The sequence below is a fragment of the Mastigoproctus giganteus genome, chromosome 4 (genome assembly GCF_048544385.1).
Source record: "Mastigoproctus giganteus isolate SK-2022 chromosome 4, ASM4854438v1, whole genome shotgun sequence".
Classification (NCBI taxonomy): Eukaryota; Metazoa; Arthropoda; class Arachnida; order Uropygi; family Thelyphonidae; genus Mastigoproctus; species Mastigoproctus giganteus.
The window spans coordinates 82,075,306-82,103,031 of record NC_143578.1 but is presented as its reverse complement, the minus strand read 5'-3'; the positions used below and the strand labels follow the sequence as shown (position 1 = coordinate 82,103,031).

At 38.5% G+C, this 27,726-nt stretch overlaps 1 protein-coding gene across 1 annotated transcript in view; it reads right to left on the bottom strand.

Moving 5' to 3' along the window:
- spg (dedicator of cytokinesis spg) overlaps positions 1-27,726 on the bottom strand; it is a 916,969-nt gene that overhangs the window by 379,696 nt on the left and 509,547 nt on the right. The window contains exon 25 of the mRNA XM_090372306.1: positions 19,152-19,338. Coding sequence (XP_090228432.1) covers positions 19,152-19,338 — 187 coding nt within the window. The remainder of the gene's footprint in view (positions 1-19,151; positions 19,339-27,726) is intronic.

The following is a 27,726-nucleotide window of genomic DNA, read 5'->3' as shown; positions in this document are numbered from 1 at the left end:
ACTTGAACAACTACTGCAACCACTGATGCATAACATACATAACAGTAAAATCATAGGCAACAACCAACCTGTATTAAAATTTTTGCAAAGTAATAAAGTCAATAATATTCAAACCTTTGATTTCCATAGCCTATTTACCAGTATCAATCAAACCAATCTAAAATCTGTACTCAAAGATATATATATGATAAACATAAGGATTCTATTTCCTGCAACACCTACTACTGAAACAACATACTGAACTTATGTATCTCCAATAACTTCATATATGATGGTAATACAGCATATCAACAAACCAATGGAACACCTATGGGCAGCCCAGCCTCATGCATAATAGCCAACCTATATCTATATTGGTCAGAAACCTCATTTCCACAGGACCTTATCCTATTCAGATATATAGACGACCTCATAGTGATCAACTGCCCAAATTTCATCCAGGATTATGGACATTTATAATCCAATGAACTTGTACTAGAAAGAACAAACAATTCTGATACAGCAGCCCATTTTTTGGATTTAGACATTAAGTTAAAAAATGGTATAACCTCCATCAATTTGTACAACAAACGTGAAGCATTCAACTTTAGCATAGTAAACTTTACACAATGCAATTCCAATATTTCCAAACAGGTACATGCTAATGTTATCCTAGCACAATGGATCAGAATAGCAACCATATGCAGCGAAAAAACAACAGCTATTTGATAACATCAGAATATTATACAGTAAACTGACCAAAAATCTAAAATTTTCCTATTGTATATCTGCGCCATCATATCAATAAAGCCCTTAACATATTAAGGCACAAGAACCTAACAGATATTAATATAAACAGCATTATTGACCCCTCGACGTGGGCACCTGTACGTGGTGAGGGGACCTCCTAGCGACGCTGCTGGACTTCCAGATTAGCATCACTGGGATCCAACGCCCAGAGGTTCCAGGCTTACATCAATGGAATCCGGCGTGTTTGCCGTGCGCTGCGACCCGTGGAAATTCGGAAAGGGGGATCCTGGTGGTTGAGGGGCCCAGCTTCAATACACCACTTTGGCCCCTGCTTCGACAAGACGGGTGGTGCTGGAAGGCCCGGCAAGGATCAATCGGCTAGTAGGTTAGCCTGCGAGGGTCAACCGTGTCAATGCCACGCCCCTACCCTCATGGTCCGAGGGACAGGATTCAGGCTGGCGGCGGTGCGGGTATAGTGTCTGGGTAGCCCTGGCGTTCCACTCCCAAGTGCATTTATTGTATGCCGAGTAGTGGGCTTCCCTTTGGGCTCCGTGGTGGTTGGGGAGCCCGGGCACTGAACAATATAAAAAACTCAATGAATCCTGATAAACTTATTTCTTCAGGGGCCCCAACCCGGTCCCTATCTGAAAGCATAGAGAAAGATCCAGATAGCATTATTGCTAAAAAGAGTCAGCGGACTGAAGTACCAGCTGGGCCTGTTCCAAGGTTCCTAATTATACACTCCACTGGTGAAAAACCGATTAGTAAAATGTCGCCCTTTTTTATTCAAAAAGGGTTAGACGGGTTAGCAGGTTCACCCAAATCAGTTAAGAGGCTTCGTTCTGGAGACCTTTTAATTGAAACTAAAAATGACCAGGCAATCTGAACATCTACTCCGAGTAACATCAATCGGAGGAATACCCATAACAGTTACACCACACAGAACACTCAATTCATCCAGAGGTGTCATTTCGGAGTGGGACCTTCTCGACATAACTGAGGAGGAAATCTGCTCCGAATTAAAACCACAGGGAGTCATTGCCGTCAAGAGAATTACTGCGCGAAGGAATGGAAAAATTGTTAAAACCAGGAGCGTTATCCTAACTTTTAACTCTCCTAAACCTCCTGATGAGATTAAAGCTGGGTACATCAACTGTTCAGTGTGTCCATACGTTCCGAACCCTTTACGGTGTTTTAAATGCCAGAAGTACGGACATTCTCAAATGGCCTGCCGTGGAGTCCTTGAATGCGCTCGATGCGATGCAAAGGACCACAAAACAACAGTATGTTCAGCCGCAAAACCCACCTGTATTAACTGTGAAGGCGAACACCCGGCCTACTCACGAGCATGCCAGAGGTGGAAAGAAGAAATTCAACGGCTGAAGGCAGAGCTAAATATATCGTACCAGGAGGCAAGGAAATCGGTGAAACCCCTGAATATCAACAGACCTACCTACGCCCAGAAGGTAGCAGGGGGATGTTCCGTCGGAACTCAGACGGACATGACCATTCCTCCAAAGGAGACTTTCACTCCCATCGCGCGTTATCTCTTAAGTTCGCAAAAACCTGTACAAAAGGACCAATCAGCTGCCACTCCTATATCGGTACCTCCTAATGCTCCACAAGTAACAAAGTTAATTACGAAAGAAAAGAATAAGAAAGGGGAAGTCCCCCCCCCCCCAGTACCCAAGAAAACATGGATGTCGAGCAGAAGGAGGTACCCGAAGATTCAGTCTTGGAACTCTTTGCGGAGGAAGAAATGGACACGGGACAGCGTCCATTCTTCCCCAAAAAAGAGAAACCCAAGACTGATAAAAGTAAGCCCTCAGCAACTCGGAAGCCGCCTGATGGACCCACCAAGCCAAAATAATGGCTAAATTCCTACAATGGAATTGTCGTGGATTCCGGCGAAATATGGATGACATCAAGGCTCTCCTGCAAAAGCACGAGCCAGTTTGCTTTTGCTTGCAGGAGACATATCTAAAGGCAAATGATGATCCCACCATGCACAACATCACAATTTTTCAAAAGGATAGAATTGCTGATGGCTCTGCTCCTGGTGGAGTGGCTATCCTTGTGGGTAACCAGACCCCAGTGCAGCCCTTGCTAATTACAACTAGCATAGAAGCTGTTGCAATTCGCCTTATGGTGGGATTTTTATTAACGGTCTGCTCTATCTATTTGCCACCTGGGACGGACATCTCCCAAGAAGACCTTGATGATCTTCTAACGCAGTTGCCTCCCCCTTTCTTACTTCTCGGGGATTTTAATGGACACAACACCCTGTGGGGTAGTGCTAACATCAACGGAAGGGGACGAGTCATAGAGCGTATGCTCAATGACAATGACCTTTCCCTTCTAAATATTGGAACAAACACCTTCTTCCACATGCCTACCCGTACTTTTTCTGCCATTGATCTCTCTATCTGCTCCTCTTCTCTACTCCCTTCACTCACTTGGGAAGTGGAGGAGAATCCATACGGAAGTGATCACTTCCCTGTGATAACCTCGTTACACAGTGGGAGACCATGTCTTCCCTTCAGGTTACCACGGTGGAAGATTGATCAGGCTGACTGGACTGCCTTCCAACATCAGGCAAATTTCGATCTTAGCACAGTCAGTCAAGAACCTATCAATAATGCAGTTAAGTACATCACAGAAAATATTGTCCAAGCAGCTGCGAATGCTGTTCCAAAAACATCTGTCCGGTTTCCACCATTTCCCAAACCTTGGTGGAATTCACAATGCACAGCAGCAAAAAAGGCTCAAAACAAAGCGTGGGGGATATTCCGCCGATATCCTACCACGACCAACCTTATAGCCTTTAAACGTGCACGAGCCAAAGCACGATATATCCGTCGTCAGAGTCAAAAGGAATCGTGGATCTGTTTTACCTCATCTATTAACCAGGCTACCAATTCTAAGGTAATCTGGGATAAATTCCGGAAAATTAAGGGAAAATATACATCCCGCCCTTCTGCAATCCTAGATTATAATGGATGTGCTATTGCAGATCCAACTGCAATAGCCAATTCTCTTGGGGAAACATTCTCTAACATCCCTGCAACATCTTCGTATTCCCCAGAGTTCCTGGTCCTGAAATATAAAATCGAAAAACAGGCACTTAACTTTAAATCTAAGAGCGATTATTCCTACAACGGGGATTTCACTATTCTGGAACTGAAAAAAGCCCTCGCTCTTTACAAAGCAAGTGCCGTTGGACCAGATGGCATCCATTATGAAATGATTAAACATCTTTCACCAAAATCTATGGATTGTCTGCTCCTTCTGTATAACAGAATCTTTACTGAAGGGCAGTTTCTGGACTCCTGGCAAAAGGCAATCATTCTTGCCTTTCCTAAGCCAGGAAAGGATCCAAAAGTCACCACCAATTATCATCCTATTGCTCTGACTAGCTGTCTGTGCAAAATCCTGGAGAGAATGGTTAATTCTTGTTTAATATGGTATCTAGAATCCAATGACCTTCTCTCCAACATCCAGTGCGGCTTCCGAAGGAACCGGTCCACTTTGGACCATCTTATTAGACTGGAAACATCCATCCGGGATGCTTTCCTAAAATGCGAACACTTGGTGTCGGTGTTCTTTGACATGGAGAAAGCATATGACACAACTTAGAGATTTGGCATCTTAAAAGATCTGCATAGCCTTGGCCTTAGGGGGCAACTCCCCATTTTTATTAAAAACTTTTTAGCCAATCGATCTTTCCAAGTTCGTGTGGGATCCTCACGCTCTCGTTTCTTCAGCCAAGAGGAGGGAGTACCACAAGGATCAGTATTAAGTGTCACGCTTTTTGCCATCAAAGTAAATTCCATCACAGAACAACTTCCTCCAACTGCAAACAGTGCCCTCTATGTTGACGACTTTAGCATTTTTTGTCAGTCGTGCAACATGAGGGTTATTGAAAGACAACTGCAGAAAGCTATTGATCGCCTCAACTCCTGGGCTCTTGCTAATGGCTTCAGGTTCTCGCCGGAGAAGACCGTTTGCGTACACTTTTGTCGTAAGCGTAATCTTTATCCTGAACCTGAATTAAAGCTCGGACAAAATGCAATTCCAGTAGCAGCGGACACAAAATTCTTGGGACTTGGATTCGATAAAAAGCTGACCTTTCTGGATCACATCCGTCGACTCCGCACAAAGTGCACAAGAGGGCTGAATATTCTGCGCTCTCTTTTCTCAACATCTTGGGGTGCGGATTGATGCACCCTACTACGCATCTATCGTGCACTTGTACGATCCAGACTAGATTACGGGTCCCTGGTATACAATTTGGCCAGAGACAGTGTACTTCGATGGCTGGATCCTGTCCATCATCAGGCTCTCCGTATCGCTATTGGAGCATTTCGAACATCTCCTGTCCAGAGCTTATACGTCGAAGCAAACGACCACCATTATCACTTTGATGTAAGGAGTTGTCTCTAAAGTACGCCTTAAAACTGAAATCCCTGCCAGACCATCCTACGTGGCTATCCGTTTTTCAGCCACGATGGGAAAATTTGTACAACACCCGTAAGACTGCCAATCGTCATTTTGGTATTCGTGTCCAAGAGCTATTCAAAGAACTTAATATTAAGGTAGACAAGGTTGCCCAAACACCAAAGCAACCCCTTCCACCCTGGCATGCTCATGTTCCAACATGTGACTTGTCCCTTAGAAATTGGAGAAAGTCGGACACTCCATCGTCTGTCTACCTGGAGCTTTATTCAGCACACCGAGCTGAACATTCTGACTTCGCGCCAGTTTACAATTAATAAGGGCATAATAATTGTAAGGACCAAAAGCTGTGGGTCCTAGGACTTCTTCTTCAAAAGGGTAGGCAGCAAGAATTGTAGGAGCCACAACAATAGTCTCCGTTTCTGTTATGATGTACACGCAAACAGTATATGTATAAATCATAGCCGACCCGACAGAGACCAGAGGGAAGAATAAAATAATAAATAAACTATAAAATAAAAAATAAAAATAATAATGATAAATAAAAACCTATGGAAAGAAAAGTATAAAATTTAAACTCAAAAATATCTAAGAAATCGGGCAAAAACAAGACAACTTACAGTCTGTATGGACCGGAAGAGGTTGTTGTCAATGGTGATTGAAGGAGAGGTAAGTGTTCACTTGTCGTATATATATATGTCAGTTAAAGTCACCCCGTGTAAGGGGGAAGGAGTAAAATAGTAATACCCGTGTGACGTGGGGAGTGAGCAATTAAACAGATGAGGCAAAAAGCCAGGAGGGAGAAACAAACACTAACAAAGTAGTGTGGAAAAGACACCAAACTTTGTAATCGAAGAAACAAGTAACGATAGCACAGGAATAAAATCTCAATATTGCTTTCGGCTAGCTTAATTGCTCACGAGAAATAAAATGTAGTAAAAAGAACGGCTGTAAGTAATTGAAATTACTTTCAGGGGAGTTGAGCTATAAGGAGGAGCAACCATGGAAGAATATGGAGAACTTGTAAGTAATAAATCAATTTACTGATTGTTCACTTGTGGTATATATGCAGGGTGTCTCAAAAATATTGGTACAAACGTTTAGGGTAGGTAGGTAACATCTAAAGGAATGTGAATCGCATAGGAACCCATAACTGGAAACGTCACGGGAAAGCAGTAGCAGAGGCACAAGAAGCAGAAATGACACAAGACAGTAATTCGTGGCAAACATTTATTTGACATAATATTAACAATGGAGTACAAGATGGATGCATTTCATGATGTTACAACAGATGCTCGAAGGTTCCACCATGAGACGCGATGCATGCGTGACACCGACGCAGCATGGATTGGTGGACACGGTCGAACACACCTGGAGTTTCTTTGAGTGGCAGCAGTGAAGACGAGTCTGGCCACGAGATCCATTTCCGTCTCCACGGGTGATTCATACATGATAGATTTGAGGGCCCCCCCCCCACAGAAAGAAATCAAGGCTCAATAAATCAGGAGAGTGTGAGGGGGCCAGGCAACGGGTCCATCGACGCCCAAAACACCTGTTCAAATGGTCACGAACACATCTTCCATAATGGGCAGGCACCCCGTCATGCTGAAACCAAATGTTGAATCTCACATTTGCTGGAACATCGTCAAGTAGCCCTGGTAGAACTTATTCAAGAAAGATCCGATATTTAGCGGAGTTCATGCAGGATGGTAACAGGTATGGGCCAACTAAGCAGTCACCGACCATACCTGCCCACACATTTATTGCGAAGCGATGTCAAGCCACATGGGGACGCACACCATGTCGGTTGTCATAAGCCCACACATGAGAATTGTGCTGATTGAATAAGCTTTCCCGAGTGAAATAAGCCTCATCCGTGAACAAAATATAGGCTGGAAAATTCAAGTCTTGAACACTTTCTTGGAGAAACCACTGCGCAAAAGCCACACGTGCATGATGATCTTGGGGGAGCAGTAACTGAACCCTTTTGAGATGAAAGGGGTGTAAGGAATCGTCGTGCTAAACACGCTGTACATTGCAATGAGACACTAAGGCAGAGGCAACGGTACGTGTGTTGGAAGTAGGATTATCCTGGACGGCATTCAACACAATTTCTTCCATGGCAGGTGTTCATGTCACACGTGGTCTATCCGCACTACTCCTGTTACCTCCAAATGACCCATAATCGCACAAATTTTGATGCACATGGGCAAACAAACGGTGGTCCGGAACATGTCTGTCTGGGAAGCGTTCTCCATAAATTCGTTGAGCGGCTCATCCATTGCCCTCTGCTAATCCATACACTAGGTGCATGTCTGCCAGCTCACAGTTCATATATCGATGCATGTTCTTCGTGCGGCGACTACTGCTTGAATGAGTAAACCAGAAATTTTCCCTTTCGCAAACTAATGAACAGCACCATATACCGACTTAGGGTGACTTTTCGGTTAAGGGTTCCTATGGGATTCACATTTCTTTAGATGTTATCTACCTCCCCTAAACATTATAACTGCATTGGGAAATAGTTTTCGGGTTATATTTTGTATTGGAATTTTATTGAACTTGAATAGAAAAATCATGACTCAGACCAGAGCAGCAAAGCAAAAGGCTCAAACTAATGAAAGTGCTGTGGTTCAGGTGAGAACTGAGGGGGGGGCGGTTGTCCTCTGAATCACAGTCTATTGAAATGCACGGCTTGTTTGATTTTTGTGGAGCATTCAGGAACGGGACATGATATTGCCAAGGGGAATGTCTTTGTGTGTGTGTGCGCGCGATGTAAGGAGTGCGAGGAAATTAGGCGCCATCTCGAAATTGTTATGGGCTTATATCAGAGCTTGAAGGACAAAGGGGGATGACGATGAAGGATTTACATTCAGGGGCCAATCAAGCTCTCAGCTGCCCACATCAATGCCAGAGCTTGCACTTGAACATCAAACAACACGGCAGCAAACCCCAAGAGAGAGCACTGGTCCCAAAGGAACTAGTTGTTGTAGGTGACACTTTTGTCAGGGAAACGGGGAACATATTGGGCAAAAAGGATAGATGGAATAGGACCAGGGTATGCCTGCCAGGGGCAAAGGTTGTAGGGCAGATATCACCCTTTAAGGGCACAAAGGGTGATACTGTTGTACACGTTGGCACTAATGATATTAAGAGTAGGAGACTGGCAGAATTACTTAACAAGTAAAAGACAATGCTAAAAAAAAAAAAAAAGCCATGAGTTAGGGTTGAATTTGAAAGTGTCTGCAATTCTGCCTAGACACGATAGGAAGGAGTATATGACGAGAGCCTTGTCGATCAATTCGGCACTGGAGAGATTGTGCAAGGCTCAAGGGGTAGAATTTTTCTCATCCTGGTCTGTGCTTGTTAACAGGAGAGACTACTTCTCAATTATTACAAGATTATCTAGCTTACTGCCAGAGTTAAATACACCTCTGGCATTCCCCTCCCTGAATAACTCATCATGTGGAATCTATGCAAGAATATTTGCTGATGCTATCGAGGCAGGGTTAGGTGGGTTGGAAAACTGCTAGCTTGGGGAGGGGGATACACGGACTAATAGATTAACAGTAGCTGCTGGCAAAGGTAAAAATGATTCTTGCACTACTTCTATTCAAATGCAATTGAGCACCAGCCTGGAAAGCAAGGCAATGGGAATTTACAGGACTGCTGGGGGTTATAGTGGAACAAGTAAATATATGGGCTGTGTTAGGGTAACTAAGAGTAGAAACAGGTGCATGTATACTTGCAGGTACACCAATGCTAGGAGTATAGTTAATAAATTCAATGAGCTTGAAGTGCGAATCAAGACATCAAAGGCAGATATTGTTGGGATATCAGAGACATGGTGTCACACAGACATAAGTAGTGCAGAACTGGAATTTGGGGAGTGCAATGTGTACAGAAAGGATAGACAGGACAGGAAGGGAGGAGGGATTATGCTGCAAGTTAAGAAACACAAAATCTAAGGAAGTGCATACAATTTATGTTGGTGGACAATGCAACGTTGAGTGTGTTTGGTGTGACATAAGCACTGGGAAAGGAAAAATGAGAGTAGGTATGTGTTATAGGCTTAATGAATCTGATGAGTATAATGAGCAATTGTGCAGAGAAATAGAGTGGGCCAGTAAATTAGAGTGCCTTATAATGGAAGATTTTAATTTCCGGATATTGACTCGAATTTATGAGTTGGTCACTCACACACTAGCAAGGTTTTTGTGGATTTATTGGATGATTGTTTTCTACAGCAGCATGTTCGGGAGGCAACTAGAGGGAGTTAATACTCTTGATTTGATTATTAGTAATGATTCTTCATGCATCAAGAATCTGCAGATAAAGGAACAACTAGGTGGCACTGATCACAGTGTGCTGAAGTGGGATTTACTCAAAGAGGTAATTACCATTAGGAGTAAAGGGAAGGGTTATTGCTTTCGTAAAGGCAGCTAGAGTGGTCTGAGACGGTATTTATATTCTATACGGTGGAACCAACTGATGATGTCATCAACAGCAAATTCAAAATGGGAAGCATTCAAAGAATTAATCTTGGAAGCTACTAGGCTTTTTATACCAACAAAGAAATATTGTTCAAATTTAGGCCTAAATGGATTTTTTTTTTTTTTTTGGTAGTTGTTGGCGCATAGGCTTCTGTGGCCATAATGCACCTCCCAAGGTTTTTGCAGTACTTTGATCCAAGCCCTAGGCGGGAATCGAACCCGCGACCTTTGGGTTGCCAGGTAGGAACTTTACCCACCCGGCTAGCCCGGACGGCTGCCTAAATGGATGTCAGATGAAATAATCAGACATGTGACAGAGAAGAAAAATGCATTGGATACATATGAATTAACATGTGACACAGAAGCCTATGATAGACATAAGCTGCTCTGTAACCAAGTTAAAAAGGAGGTTAGGCAGGCGAAGGCAGATTACGAGAAATCTTTGGCAAAGGATGCAAAGAAAAACAGCAAAGAGTTCTTTATTTATGTAAACTCTAGAAGGAAGGGGATGAATCAGATTGGTCCATTTAATATCGATGGCTCAACTGTTGATAATTCTGCTCAGGTAGCTAACAAACCAAATGAATATTTTGCATCGATATTCACACATGATGAGTTATTCAGGGAGGGGAATGCCAGAGTTGTATTTAACTCTGGCAGTAAGCTAGATAATCTCGTAATAATTGAGAGTAAAGTGGAGGAGAAATTGTTGAAGAGAAATGCAAGAAAGGCACCTGGGGTGGGTGGAATCTATCCAGTTATATTAAAGGAGGCGGCAAAGGAAGTAAGCAAATCCTTAGCCATAATTATGAGAGCTTCCCTGGACTCAGGGGAGGTACCCATGGACTGGAGATGTGAAAATGTGACGCCAATCCACAAAGGAGGATCAAAGGGAGACACAGATAATTATAGACCTGTTAGGTTAACTTATGTTCCAGGAAAATTAATGGAGGCACTGGTTAAAGAAGCATTGCAGGATCATCTAGACAAGACTTCAGTTATAGCTCGGACACAACATGGGTTTGTTAAGGGGAAGTATAGTCTGACTAATTTGATTAGATACTATGATGTAGTCACAAAGGAACTAGATGCAAAGAATAACTTTGATATTGTTGCACATGGAAGACTGCTGCACAAATTGGAGCAGTGTGGCATTGGATGCAAATTGCTGCTATGGATAAAGGGATGGTTGAGTATGAGAAGACAGAGTGGTAATCAATGGACACTGCTCTAAGTGGACTAACGTTATTAGTGGAGTCCCTCAGGGTTCAGTGTTGGGTCCATTGTTGTTTTCTGTATTTATAAATGATATTGATGATGGTATAAAGGCTTAATGTCCAAGTTTTGAGACAATACGAAAGTTGGCAGGGTTGATAATGACACTAATGACAGTACACTGCTACAAAAGGATCTAGAAAAGTTCAGCAGATGGGCTGAGAGGTGGCAAATGATGTTTAACATTGACAAATGTAAAATACTACATATGGGAAGCTGAAATCCCAGAGTAACATATCAACTCTGTGGTTCCACACTGACAGTGGTAGAGAATGAAAAGGACCCGGGGTAATTGTGGAGGCAGAGACGAAGTTTTCTGAGTAGTGAAGGCTGTCTGCATGGGTAGCTCATGATGTCTTGTCAATGATATACAGGAATTTTACTAGCAGGGATAAGGAGGTGATTATCCTCTTGTATAAGGCAATGGTCAGACCACACCTTGAGTACTATATACAGGTCTTGAGGCCTCATTTTAAGAAAGATGTAGAGCTGTTGGAACGAGTACAGAGAAGGTTAACAAGATTAGTGAATGGAATAAAGGGTTGCTCTTATGAAGAAAGGCTTAAGTTTTGCAAATTACAGTGTCTGCAAACTAGGCACCTGCGAGGTGATCTGATTGAGGTGTATAAAGCCTTGAATGGTTTGAGCATGCTCAGAATAATCGCCTGAGAGGGCATAAATTCAAATTGAGGAAAGACGGTTGTAGGATAAATGTGCGGAAATTTGCCTTTAGCCAGCGGGTGGTTAATTGCTGGAACAAACTTCCATCTGTCGTTGTAAAAGTTGATAGCTTAAATAGATTCAAGGCAGAACTTGACAAACATTTGGAGTGAGTGGATGGGTGAAATAAGGGTTTCTTTTTCTTTTTTTTGGCTGATGCTATATAAGCTTGATTTCTTGTATCATGTGCTAATTAAATTCCAATATCACCTACAAGTTCATCACCAACAACAGCAGCATCATTACCAAAAAGTTGATTGCTTTCAGCAAGAAAGTCAAAATCAGCTTTAGCAATTCCAAATTTCCCTATATTTATTTTATTCCCAAGTTTCATAAAAATCCCATAGGCTTCAGGTTCATCACTTCCTGCAAATCCAGTTATGCCAATAAACCTGGAAAAACACTGGAACGGTTAGTAAAACCTATTATGGACAACCTTCCCAATAGCAGAATTATTAATAACAATCTGCTAGCTGTGTCTTAGCTAACCTATGCCTATACTGTGGTGTCCGACAGGGTTCGGTGTTGAGTCCACTGTTGTTTTGTATATTTATCAATGATATTGATGAAGGTATATCAGGCTCGAAGTTTGCAGATGATACAAAGGTTGGCAGGGTTGTTAATGACAGTAATGGCAGTTATAGCTCGGATCTAGATAATTTTGGCAGATGGGCTAAGAAGTGGCAACTGAAGTTTAACCTTCACAAATGCAAAGTACTGCATATGGGTAGAAGTAACCGCAGAGAAACGTACCAACTGTGTGGTACTACACTTAAGGTCGTAGAAAATGAAAAAGACCTGGGAGTAATTGTGCAGTCAGATGTGAAGTTTTTTGAGCAATGCATACAGGCTGCCAGGGCACGTCATGGGGTTTTGTGAATGATATATAGGAATTTTACTAGCAGGGAAAAGGAGGTGATTGTCCCTTTGTATAAGGCAATGGTCAGGCCACGCCTTGAGTACTGCGTATAGGTCTGGAGGCCTCATTTTAGGAAGGATGTAGATTTGCTTGAGCGAGAATGGCAACAAGATTGGTGACGGGAATGAAGGGATCCTCTTACCAAGAGAGGCTCAAGTTCTGCAAATTGCAGTGGCTATAGACTAGGCACCTGTGCGGTGATTTGATTGAGGTGTATAAGGCCTTGAATGGGTTGAGCACGCTGAATTCTGATGGGATCCTTCCACTTCGGTTCAGATTACCTAAGGGGGCATAAATTCAAATTAAGAAAGGACAGATGTAGAATAGATGCGCGGAAATTTGCCTTTAGCCAGCGGGTGGTTAATTGCTGGAACAAACTTCCATCTGTCGTGGAAGTTGATAGGTTGAATAAATTTAAGAAGGAACTGAACAGGCATTTGGAGGGAATGGTGTGATTTTTTTGGCTGATGCTGCATAAGCTCCTACATTTGCTTTCTTGCATCACATGGCACTACTACTACTGGGCAGAGACAGCCCTGTCTTCAGACATACAGCTATATAGATACATTGACGACGTGATCATTTTCAACTACCCAACTTTTAAACAAGACTTTGCTGGTTTTTACCCTGCAGAACTAACCCTGGATAAAACAAATAATAATGACCTTTCAGCCAACTACCTAGACATAAAAATTGACAGCCCCCATACTACTATCAACGTATACAACAAAAGAGAAGCTTTTTGCTTTAAGGTATTCAGTCAGTCTTACCCATTGGCATTCTAACATTTCTAAAAAAGTTCTTGCAAACATAGTTCTTTCCCAATATATAAGAATAGCTACAATATGCAATAGCATCAGCCTATTTTCAGAAATACTCGACAATAAATTACTACATAATAAATTCCCAGCTGCTTTCCTCTGTCATCATTTCACAAAAGCATTTAACATTATTACATTTAAAAATATTACAAACTATGACCCAGTTCTAAACGTAATTCAGTAGACTAACCTCCGTTACTTTCTGGATTGTACATATTGTATAGTTTCATACCCCCTTGACTCTGTCATGTCTCACAGTGTGGAAAGCCCATGCCCATGATTATCTATTCATGTGAGCATCATATTTCTTGTCTTGTCATAGTTTTTGTGTATTCTTATATTTTTTATCTCATTCTTTATCTTATCTTGATTTATTTAACATTTCCACTATTGACTTAAACATATGAGAAAATTCAATTGTCCAGTCATCCGTCCAGGGGCCATCTGTGTTAGGGGCTTGCAACCCTGGACTGCCCGAGCACTACTTTATTCACCTCCATTTCAATTATTTTCAGCCGTTCTTTTTACTACATTTTATTTCTTGTGAGAAATTAGGCTGGCCGAAAGCAATATCGAGATGCTATTCCTCTACTATCGTTACTTATTTCCTCTATTAGAAAGTTTGGTGGCTTTTCCACACTGCTTTGTTAGTTTTTGTTTCTCCCTCTGCTGGCTTTTTGCCTTGTCTGTTTAATTGCTCATTCCCCCGTCACACGGGTGCAACGCCGTATTACTATTTTACGCTTTCCCCCCTACACAGGACTACTTCAACTGACATATATATATATATATATATATATACACACACACCGCAAGTGAACACTTAGCTCTCCTTCAATCACCATTGACAATACCTTCCGGTCTATACAGACTGTCAGTTCTCTTGTTTTTGCCCATCTCTTTAATATTTTTGAGTTTAAATTTTATACTTTTCTTTCCATAGGTTTTTATTTATCATTATTATTTTTATTTTATAGTTAATTTATTATCTTATTCTTCCTTCGAATCTCTGTCGGGTAGGCTATGATGTATACGTATACTGTTTATGTGTACATCATAACAGAAACAGAGACCTGGACTATTGTTGTGGCTCCTACAATTTTCGCTGTCGACCCTTTTGAAGAAGAAGAAGTCCTAAGACCCACAGCTTTTGGTCCTTATAATTATTATGCCCTTATTAATTGCATTTTATTTCAGGTAAATTGAGTTATTACTTACAGGTTCTCCCTAATCTTCCATGGTTATTACCCCCTTATAGCTGAGCTCCCCTACCATATATCAGCTACCCTACCATTTTTACCAAAAATGGTAAAAATATGCTGATTTTTACCTTTTTTTGTCTATTATTCATTATGGTTGCCAGTCCTTTCTGCATCTACCATAGTTCCCAGATCCATAACCCGGTCTTATATACATTTTATAAATTTTGCATAAACTCTTACAGCCCATTCCTGTTTGATAAGACTTTCATAATAAAAATAAAAAATAGAAATAATAAAGATAAAGCAAACATCAGAGGCAGCAAAAAGCATATTCCTCTACATGATGCTTGAAATATAAAAGTAAAGTAAATTAGAATGATAATTAAAAAATAATAAAAATAATGCCAGTAGCATGGCAAGCCAGAAGAGCAAAAATAATTAAAATTAAAAATAACGATCAAACCAACAGGGAGGGAAGAGAAGGGTAACAAGAGTAAAAATATTGCAGCAGAAACTCTCCAAGATAATTTAGAAATTCTAAATAGAAAAATAATAATCAATTAAATTTTGAAAGCCAATTAAATAGAAATTTAATGGTACTCCCTCTTATGGGCACCAAATCCAAATTTATGTGAAATATCACCAGCAGAGAAGTAAACCAACTACAATAAAATAAAACAAAAATAGACTGACTATTAATGCCCCCATCTCAATAGAGGACCAATAATGGTCAGGGAATCATTGCATTTCCATCGTTAGACAAATCGCTGCAAAGGCTAGTTGATCGAAAGATCAGTCCACCATTCGATCCCCAGATCGAACTGCCAATGCAGAAGACATGAATAACAGTGGTCCTAAAGCAGCAAAAATTAAAAATAGGACAGATACAAGCACTCCAATGCAAAGCCACACCAATGACAAAAAGTAATCTTAACCAGGTTATATAGATGAATAACAAACTACGGATGGCAATTAAATTTCTATTTAATTGGCTTTCAAAATTTAATTATTATTTTTCTATTTAGAATTTCTAAATTATCTTGGAGAGTTTCTGCTGCAATATTTTTACTCTTGTTACCCTTCTCTTCCCTCCCTGTTGGTTTGATCATTATGTTTAATTTTGACTATTTTCGCTCTTCTGTCTTGCCATGCTACTGGCATTATTTTTTTATTATTTTTTAATATCATTCTAATTTACTTTACCTCTATATATATATATATATATATAGTTCCCCAATTGTATGAAAAGTGCTACAGTCAACAAATGCAGCATGATTTGCTGTTGTAAAATTGCAAGTTGCAGGTTGTACACATACAAAGGAGTCTGTTAATCATTGAGTACATATTTCATTGCTGTATACATTCGAAGTGCAATTATTTTATCACAATTTCTGAGTGGGAAAAATGTCAAATTTTGACCATCATTAAAACATCAAATTTTGCCAAAGCTTAGAAAAATCTGTTTTCTGAAAAATTGGAAATGATGCACCAGGATGGAGATTATTCTCAGGTTCCTGTGTCTGAATGGCAACATAGATTTCAAACTGCATTAGAACTGCTGATTGATGGTCAATAAACTTGCAGAAGCTGTCATGGTATTTTAAGTGATAATTCAAATGCACAACAGATTACTCAGCACATGGTGTCTTGGAGGCTAACTGATAATCAATGCAAAGAATAGAGGGTAATTTCCATTGATTTTTCTGTTGTTCCTTCCTAAAATCCATCACCACTGCGGAAAGACTTGTTGTTTTCTCTATGTTCCACAAACAAATCATTAATCACTGACTTGAAAATCGTTCATCACAAAAAAATTTCAGCAAGACAGATTGAAAGATTAAATGATGTGCAGTATGAATTTATTTCTCAAGGTGCAACTGTGAATAAAGAAAGATACACACACAGATGTTGTGATGACTGTGAGCAGCAATTCTAAAGCTTCCAGAATGGTGGGGCAAAAGACTGGAAGTTGTTGTATACTGTAATGTTTGTCTACATTACAATATACACAAACTAGTTATTTCTCATGCACTAAGAGCTCACTAAATGCAACAGTGTCATGCTACATCCTCCTTAATTATATAATCTCTCATAATGAAATTTTTTTATAATCTGAAAATTAATTAATAGGACTATATGAAAAAATCAAGTGTGCCTTGAGTTTGAATATACTTTAAAATGATTTGAAAGCTTATCTTTCTGCTTTACAGTAATACCCCGACTTACGCGAACTCGGAGTTACGTGGTTCTTGATTTTTTTCGTTTGGCAACGCTGCCGCCCACTATCTTCAAGGTCGTTTTTCATATGTTATCGATATACGGTGCGACGGCGGAGAATGAGAGCGAAAGATGAACAAAATTCAACTTTGTTGCTTTTATGTTTTTTATATCAGTGAAGGGGAAACACATTTCACCATAATAACGTAAAAACCAACACAATTCCAGCTATCGGTATAATCGCAAATGCAATTAGATCGAGTTTACTACCAGTTTATAACAGATTTCACTAGCAGAAACGCAACTGTATTTTTATTGTTTTATGGTAGTAACCCCTAGAAATGTGAGGTGTTAATAGTGTATCTCTGCCTTTATGGTGTTGTTTATTCAGTTGCTACATGCGCGCAGCTTTGTTTATGCGTATCAAGCGTGCCTCCTCGTTTTGTAATTGTTGATTGATTTGGTAGTTGTTGGCGCATCGGCTTCTGTGGCCATATTGCACCTCCCAAGGTTTTTGCAGTACTTTGATCCAAGCCCGAGGCGGGAATCGAACCCGCGACCTTTTGGGTTGCCGGGCAGGTACTTTTACCCACTCGGCTAGCCCGGTCGGCGTTTTGTAATTGTGCTTTATTCCCTAAAAATGAGTAAAATACTTAATTAAAAGGTGTGAAAAGGAAGCGTCCTGGTGAAGACACTGCAGATTCAGAGAGAAAAAGAAAAGCAATTATCGATAAACAGAGGCGGACTGGGTCAAAAATTCTTACCCGGGAAAATTTATAGTGGCCTCATACTATGGTTTATGGCCAAAATTGCACTGGCCCACCGGGGTTTCCCCGGTAAGGCTTATGGCCAGTCCACCTCTGTCGATAGAGAAAAAATATGAAATTGTGAAACGCTTTGAGCGAAATGAAAGACCATGTGATATTGCACGTGCTACAGGCCTAAATGAAGCAACGGCGAAAAGCACATGACAATTGCAAACTTGACAGGTTGAAAATTGAAAAGGGCTCAATTGTAAAGGGCTTAAAAATTTTAGAAAACATAGACTCCAACGAAGAACGCGTTATAGCTACAAAGCAAGGAATAAAAAAAATTATTAGCTTGCTACGAAGAAATTCTGCGTGAAAAAAAGAACGCGCTGTGTCGTCAGACGAATTTGTTAGATTTTATGAAGCCATCGACATCGAAATAACTTTTTTACGTAAGTCATTTGTTTTTTTTAATACATATTTTGTATTAATATGTATAAAGTACTGCAATTTTATTAATATTTTTCTTCTAAACTAGTGTTTTTGTTAGTCCTTGGTCCCAATTAAGCAAAATTTATATGTATTTATATGCAAAGTTGTACCCCGACTTACGCGAATTCGACTTACGCGATTTTCGTCGGACCCACCTATCGCGTAACTTCGGGGTATTACTGTATTTTAAGATGAAACTCATATTTAAAATAGAACACATCTTAAAAATCATTCACACTACTATAAATTTTAGTGCTCTTTCAACCAAATCAGCATTTTAAAAATATTCCTTCCTCCTTTTTATACAAAAAATATTAAAAAATTATCTGGAACCCTTTTGCTCTGAACAGCACAAAGCATACAATGCTAGAAATTTGTAATACTGAGCTGCCAATAGGCATGTCTAATAGAATCTTGGGAAAGTACTGTTCAATGACAGTTTTTTGAGGATTGGATAGCATCAAGAAACATGAAAAATTTAAGAAGTATACATTATAGAGGTGAGAGTATTTTCATGCATGCACTCCAATGGCTGGTAGTAAGAGATTAAGTATGGCCATCTCATGTTTGTCAAATCTGGGTGTAATCACATCTGTATCATTCCAGAAATTAGTAACTTAGTATAATTGTGTGTCTATTATGCCAATATTTTTGAAACCAAATCCATGATACAAAGTGAAGAATGATATATTTCATTTCCCTAAAAATAAAATGTTTATGAGGTGGTCACTTCTGCAGCAAATAAGAGGTTACTGATGCAACTTAAGTTGCTTTCTATGCTATTAAGACAAAACAGTTCCAGAAATAATTGTACAATCAGTTGCAAAAGTGCATTACTGTTCAAACAGATTACTTTGCAAATGACTGCCTTAATAAAACATATATAAAAGTCCAGGAATCAAAAACGTTTTTCACTGTACCATGTAAAGAACATAAATGTCTTTTACAAAATCCCATTCTTTACAATGTTACATTTCTCTGTTAAAATGCAGCAAGTAATTTCATTTACATTTACCCTAACTAACACAGATATCTATATCTTATCTATATGTTCCTAAAAACAAGTAAAGATAACCAACCTGCATCAATAAAGATGTGGCTTTTAATAGTATCATGAATGCACTGAAGTTTGGCTTGAATAAGTTGAATAGGAGGATCAGCAGGAAGGCAGTCCACAGTCAGCTTTACTATTTTAGCTACTTCTTCCACTGGTAACACTTTTAATAGTTGTTCATATATATGACTAAAACTACTTACGAGGGCTGTCTGTTACAAAGAAATAAAAAAATCAATCTTGAATTTTATATAACTCAGAAAATCAAATAAACTGATGAAAATTAAATTTTTTTAAATTAATGGATTAAAGTTAAAAAAAAATATATCACTAAATTATTTAAAAATTGGCTGAATGTAAGGGTAATATACAATTTATAATTATTTATTGTAAATTGTATACAATTATAACAAAGATTAATTTCAATTTCACATTTTTCAAAAAATTATCCCGTTTAAAGTATTGCTATAAAATAAATTCACTTGCTTTGCAGTGCTACCAGAATCCTGGAGTTAAACTATTTCATCAGCTGTTTAAATACCAATTACCAAGCATAAAAAGACTGTATTAAAGTGGAACTCTTGTCTTCTAATTGCAGTTGAAATATTTTAACTGAAACTAATTCTGAACAAACGGGGTTCAACAAGTATCTACAATTTGGCTGCCTCATTTATGGAATCAAGAAAAATCAAACCAAATTTTGTAAATAAAATTACCCAGGAAGGTGTCCACACTAAGGCAGATAACATGAAGTCTTTGGCTAAGAAAAGCATTACTGTTACGAGAAATTGTTCAAATGACAAGCATGGCATGGGATAATTTGTAATATTTCAAGATTCACTTGTTAGTTTCCCAGTCCAGGACTACTGTACAACCTTGGAAACAGAAATGCCTATGACTAAATCAGAATCATCCTTCTCTTTATTCTGTTACGGTAATCAATTTCCAACATGGAAGTGGAAGATTTCAAAACTTCAGTAAAATAAATTTGCACATAATCTTCAACATATCTAGCAATAAAGACCTCAATACATTAAATGTGAGGAATGTTGGTTTGAAGAGTTCTGTTTGGACTTTCAAAATTGGTATAACATTTTAAAGAAACAAAAAGTTCCTTTGTTCAAGTCAGAAATATGAGCAAACAATCTGCACAGATATTAGCAGAGGCATATGATGCAGAAAAGCAAGCTTATGCAGCATCAGCCGAAAAAAAAAAAAGAAAAGCAAGCTTATGCAGCATCAGCCGAAAAAAAAAAAATAAAATAAAAAAATAAATAAAAAATAACCACTTCCACTTCACCCCTCTGTTCGTTCGAAATACCTGTCCAGCTGAGCCTTAAACTTATTTAGGCTATCAACTTCCACGACAAGGGATGGAAGTCTATTCCACCAACCAATCACCCGCTGGCTAAAGGCAAATTTCCTCACGTCTATCCTACATCTGTCTTTTCTCAATTTGAATTTATGCCCTCTCAGGTGATCATTCTGAGCAAGACGAAGAATCCCATCAGCATTGGGCATGCTCAAACCATTCAAGGCTTTGTACACCTCTATCAGATCACCTCGCCGGTGCCTAGTCTCCAGACATTGTAATTTGCAAAACTTAATTCTTTCTTTGTAAGAGCAACCCTTTGTTCCATTCACTAATCTTGTTGTCCTTCTCTGTACTCGTTCCAGCAGCTCCACATCTTTCTTGAAATGAGGCCTCCAGACCTGTATACAGTACTCAAGGTGTGGCCTGACTATTGCCTTATACAAGGGAATAATCACCTCCTTATCCCTGCTAGAAACATTCCTATATATCATTGACAAGACACCATGAGCTACTCTTGCCGCCCGTCTGCACTGCTCAGAGAACTTCATATCTGCCTACACAATTACCCCCAGGTCCTTTTCATTCTCTACCACTGTCAGTGTAGTACAGAGTTGATACGTTGCTCTGGGGTTGCTGTTTCCTATATGTAGTACTTTACATTTGTCAATGTTAAACTTCATTTCCCACCTCTCAGCCCATCTGCTCAAACTTTCCAGATCCTGTTGCAGCAGCATAGCATCAGTAGTTGTTAACAACCCTGCCAACCTTTGCATCATTTGCAAACTTGGACATTAAGCTTGATATACGATCATCAATATTATTTCTAAATACAGAAAACAATAATGTACCCAACACTGAACCCCAAGGGACAACACTAATAACATTAGTCCACGATGAGCAGTGTCCATTGATTACCACTCTCTGTCTTCTTCCCCTCAACCACCCCCCTTTATCCATAGCAGCAATTTGCCTCCAATGCTACACTGCTCCAATTTGTGCAGCAGTTTCTTCCATGTGCAACAGTATCAAAAGCTTTTCTAAGATCCAAGTATATAATATCAATGTTATTCCCTGCATCCAGTTCTTTTGTGACTGCATCATAGTATCCAATCAAATTGGTCATGCCAGACTTCCCCTTAACAAAACCATGCTGTGTCTGAGCTATAACTGAAGTCTTGTCTAGATGATCCTGCAGTGCTTCTTTAACCAGTACCTCCATTAATTTTCCTGGAACAGAAGTTAAACTCACAGGTCTATAATTACTTGTGTCAGCCTTTGATCCTCCTTTGTGAATTGGGGTCACATTTTCACATCTCCAGTCTATGGGTACCTCCCCTGGGGCCAAAGAAGCTCTCATAATTATGTCTAAGGGTTTGCTTACTTCCTTTGCTGCCTCCTTTAATATAACTGGATAGATCCCATCCACCCCGGGGTGCCTTTTTTATGTTTATCTTCAACAATTTCTCCTCCACTTTACTCTCAGTTATTACAAGATTATCTATCTTACTGACAGAGTTAAATACACCTATGACATTACCCTCGCTGAATAACTCCTCATGTGTGAATGTTGATGCAAAATATTCATTTAGTTTGTTAGCTACCTGAGCAGGATCATCAACAGTTGAACCATCGATATCACATGGACCAATCTAATTCATCCCCTTCCTTCTAGAGTTTACATAAGTAAAGAACTCTTTGCTGTTTTTCTTTGCATCCTTTGCCAAAGATTTCTTATTATCTGCCTTTGCCTGCCTAACCTCCTATGTGACTTGGTTACAGACCAGCTTATATCTATCATAGGCATCTGTGTCACATGTTAATTTATATGTATCCCATACATTTTTCTTCTCTGCCAAATATCTCATTAGTTCATCTGACATCCACTTAGGCCTAAACCTTGAACAATATTTCAACAATATTGTAAAGCCTAGTAGCTTCCAAGATAAGTTCTTTGAATGCTTCCCATTTTGAATTTGCTGTTGGTAACATCATCAGTTGGTCCCACTGTATAGAATTTAAATACAGTCTCAGTCCATTGTAGTCGCCTTTACGGAAGCAATAACCCTTCCCTTTACCTTTAATGGTAGTTACCTCTTTGAGTAAACCCCACTTCAGCACACTGTGATCACTGCCACCTTGTGGTTCATTTATCTGCAGATTCTTAATGCATGAAGAATCACTACTGATAATCAAATCAAGAGTATTACTCCCTCTAGTTGCCTCCCAAACATGCTGATGTAGAAAACAATCATCCAATAAATCCACAAAAGCCTTGCTGGTGTGTGAGTGACCAGCCCCCAAATTCCAGTCAATATCTGGGAAATTAAAATCCCCCATTATAACACTCTGATTTACTGGCCCACTATTTCCCTGTACAGTTTCTTATTATACTCATCAGAGTCATTAGGCCTATAGCACACTCCTACTCTCAATTTTGATCTCCCAATGCTTATGTCACACCAAACTGACTCGACACTGACCTGTCCAGCGATGTCGACTGGCTTCACTTCCTTGGATTTTATGTGTTTCTTTACTAATAGCATAAACCCCTCCTCCCTTCCTGTCCTTTCTGTACACATTGTACTCCCCAAATTCCAGTTCTGCATTCCTTATATCTGTGTGACACCACGTCTCTGATATCCCAACAATATCCGCCTTTGATACTTTGAGCAATACCCGAAATTCATCAAATTTATTTACCAAACTCCTAGCATTGGTGTTCGTGCAAATATACATGCACCTGTTCCTATTCTTAGCTACCCTAACACAACCCATGTGTTTACTTGTACCACAATGACTCCCAGCAGTCTCTGAAATATCCTGCATCTTGTTTTCCAGGCTTCTGCTCATTTCAATAGAAGCAGTGCGAAAATCACTTTCACTTCTGCCAGTGGCTACTGTTAATCTATTACTCTTTGTATCCCTCCAAGCTAGCAGTGTTGCGACTCACCTAACGCTGCCTCGATAGCATCAGCAAATATTCTTGCACCCTTTCTATTTAAGTGTATCCCATCCCTGTAGAAGCAGTTTCTCCTGTTAACAATATGATTAATATGCCTATTTATGGTTAATCAGCTTATTTGTCTGTTGGCTTTACTGGTCTGTTTAGGATTGCTTTCATCATCAGTTTGCAATTCAGTTCTTTTTCTTGAGTTCATCAATTGCTATTAAATAAATTCTCTTGCTTTGCAGTGTTATCAGAATCCTGGAATCACTACTACTCACTAGTGATCACTGTACTGTTCAATTTCGGACAATACAAATGAAAAGTGTTCATATTGTTTTTATCACGACATCTAAGCTCTTTTTTGGCACTGTTCCACCAGTGTAGGTACATTTAACCACCACAGAAAACTAATATGTACACACATTGAAATGTACAACTTGGAATACATCAGTTGAAAATTTTTAAATCCATCTTTCCTTTTTTACAATTTTTTTCTAGATAGTGATGAATTTCTACCAAATATTCATCCTCTATAGAACTCTTATGCAGATCCCTTTTCAGAACACAAATTAATAAGATAAAAATTACTGCATCTTTCATACCTTTGCTACTCCAGATTTTTGGCCTACCGACATGGTGCATTATCAGCATTAGGTGCCAGACAGTTTTTTTTTTTTTTTTTGAAGGAATTGCACATGCTTTCAGGTTGATCATAAGACATACAATGTTGTACTCTGTTCAGTCACCTTCCAATATACCGAAGGCAAGCTGCTTTCGGGTTGACAACGTCCCTTTAATAAAGGTCACTACAGTAGAAATCACCTTTGATTAATTCCAACACTATAATAATACAAAAATGGCCCATTTTTCAAAGCCATCACTACCTCTTCTTTTTCTATTTGCACAATTTAAGTTGTTATGCTTATTTGTTTGCACATGTCTGATTATACCACATTTTCCAATGCTTGAAATTGAAAAATCACACTTACATATGATATGCAATACAAACATGTTACCTTTTTCCGATTTTACAATACATGGACAACTTGCATATACTATATTTCTTCTGAAATTTTAGATCATATTTCTTTTGCATCTTACTGAAAAAAAGTGTTAATTAGCTCAGACTATACAAGTACATAAAAGGGAACAGTGCTATTAGTGTGTTTCTATTTTGCAACATAGACTATGATAGCACACCAATTCGTTAAAGAAAATAAACAAAAATTAAAAAAAAAAAATTTCCAACTTTAATGTTGTTTTATTATTATTTCTTGTGAAAAGAATAAGACAGAGGGGAAAAAACTGATATTTTGCAAAGAGAGAGAGTCTGGCTGCCAATCTTACCAAAATATACCAAATTTAAGATTGTGGCCAGACCAATATAGAAATTACATGCTTTACTGAACGATCACTTACTCCTTCCCTCTTTCACAACACAAATAAATGATTTGGTATGCAACATTTCTTGCAGTGATTGTGACTTGTTTTACCAAGGATTGATGTGATTTCCACTGAATGTTTGAGTAAAACAGCCCACATCCTCAGTTCGTGCTTCTCATTCAGCAGACAGAATTAGCCTTTCATAACGTTAACGAAAACCATACATTTTTTCGAGGCCAATATACTTAGTGTCCAACATAATTATGCAAGACTATTAATTGCAGAAACCATCGAAATTAAATTATAAGAGAATTCTATTAACATTCAGAGTCCATATCTAATCTCTGATTTGTGGTCTTTTACGCACATGCACAAAGACAAATAATCGCAGTCTTTTACGTGCATGCGCAAGGACAAATAATCTCTCTTTTTAAGATTCAAGCTCATATACTCCACAATTTTCATTCCTGTGATCATGACATACTGTCGAAAAGCATGTCAGCTTCAGGAAGGAAAATAATTTTTCAAAATTTATGTATAACTTTTTTTTAATTAATTTTTTAAAAATTGTTTTTGAATTGCTTTCAATTGATTTTTTACTGTAATCATTTTGCGTTATTATCCATTTATTATTATTCTTTTATTCGTTTTAAATTGCGTTATTATTTTTTTATTCCTTTTAATTTCCGTGTGAAAAGTACCTCAATATGATATGTTCACGGAAGTGAACATATCATATTGAGGTACTTTTCTCTTATTCTTCTACAAATATTGATATCAACATAGAACGTATGGAGCATCATGGCTCCGTTATATACTACTAAATGTCTCATAATATAATAGAAATTAAATATCTACTAGGGTTTGCATAAAACCGAGAAATTTCAAAACAGAGTTTAACCGAAGTTTAGTCTTAAAACCAGTTTTAAAACCGATTTTCTCAGACTTAGGGAAAATAATTAAAAGCTTATAACACAGGTATTTATTTTATCTTGGGCAGATTGTAAAAATCGTAATCAAATATTTTAAACAAAATCTATAACCTCTTATAGTAAAAAAAATAAAAAAATTAAAATGCTCCAAAAAAGTAACCAGCTTGAGATTATACAAAATTACAAATTGTATTCAAATCCTTTGAATAAAAACTATCTTCTTGTATAGTAAACAAAAAAATAATAAGCCCTATAATAATAATAATAAATAAATAAAAATAATGTGAAAAAAAACAGCTTGGGGAAATTACTTTACTATTTATTGCTCAGCTTTTTTCTGAAAATGATCCTTTAAAAATCACAGTATATTAAGCATTTTTCCTGATAGACTTGACCTTATTTTTGTGTTAAAGAGACCAGTGATAGAAAACACTCTCTCAGATTGGACACTCGTTGGTTTAATGGTCAGTAGTGGTCTATAAACTTTCTCCAGCTTTTCACTTCTACTGCTAGTTGCCTCCAAAATTTTAAATTCTTTGCTGATTTCCAATTCACTCAGATATTTTGAAGGTTCTTCAGTTAATCTCTTTATTACACTATCATACTCTCGCATGAGTGTATCTCCAACATCGGAACTAGACGAGTCTTTGATATTCAATTTTCTTCTAAAAGAACAGTTCGTTTATTTTCAGTTTCTTCATTCAACGCTAAGACTCCTTCGGAATGTTTTGCAAATAATCTCTGATAAATCTCTTCAGCATGCTTTTTCAAAACTTGCTTACTTGGAAAATCAAAAGTTCTTGAACCTGAATCTTCCTTCCTAAACTTTTTGGGTTTGTGTAGATAGCTCAACCAAGCCACAGTTTGGCAATTTCGGATTGTATTGTAACGCTGCAAAAGGTTTTGGTGAAATTTTAAAGCAAATGGGTTTTCTGCTGTATCAAGCTTAGCAAGCAGAAATTCTATTGAAGACTCTGCTTTAAGTAAGTCTGTATCTTCTGAGGTTATAGCCTTCAGAATCATTTCAACTGGTTGCAAAGTTTCACATAGCAATTCAAGTGTTTTCCAGTCATCGTCAGACACAGCTTCAGTTGACAGTACTGCACATAGAGCATTTGGAATGCAATTTTTCAATTTCAAAAATCTCTCAATCATATAGAATGTACTATCCCATCTAGTCTTGCAATCTAATATAAGTTTATATTCTTTCCCATTAAATTTTGCTTTAACAAAATTTTGTAATGTGTCATTTTTGGTAGGCAAGTTTCGAAAAAGCTTGCAAATTGTTCTGACTTTGTTAATAGTTTGTGCAATATTGGCCATTGGATTGAATAAATAAATGAGCTCATCGGTAAAGTCAGTTTCATAAAGCATGCCTTGCTGTCCTTCTTCAACTTCTTCATCATCACTACTTTCTTCATTATTTTCATTTTCTTCATTGTCTTTGGGAGACTCAGAGACTGTGGCACCACAATTGATTGCTTTTTCATAAAGTACATCTATAACTGACAGATGTATACGATGGGCTATACATCGTTGATGACTAGACGTAATTTTCTTGCCAAACTGAATCATCATTGCTGCTCCATCAGTGGTGCAGGCAACAATATCCTCATCCAAGTTCAAACAAAATTCCTTCAAGTGTCCATTCACAATTTGCTCAGTTCTTCTGCTATCAAGTGAACCATTAATCTCAATAAGAACAAACGACCAATGATTGTCTTTTGAATGCACATTTATATTCATATACCTTTTATTTTGTATAGATAGACATATATTCATCTAGAGTCAATGAATACCGTGCACCCAAAACCAATGAATTTTTGAAATTCTGAATGAGTTCTTCTTTCTTAGTTTTATAATAATTCAGAACCATATTTTTAATTCCATTCACTGAGGCTGGTGGTAGTTTATCGTATTTATTTCTCTGAAGGTGAAGGCTTGATTGTATAAACTCAGTCTTGGCAATTGAATTAAAAGAAAATCCATCTAAAGCAGCTAATTTTGAAATCTCTTCTTCCAT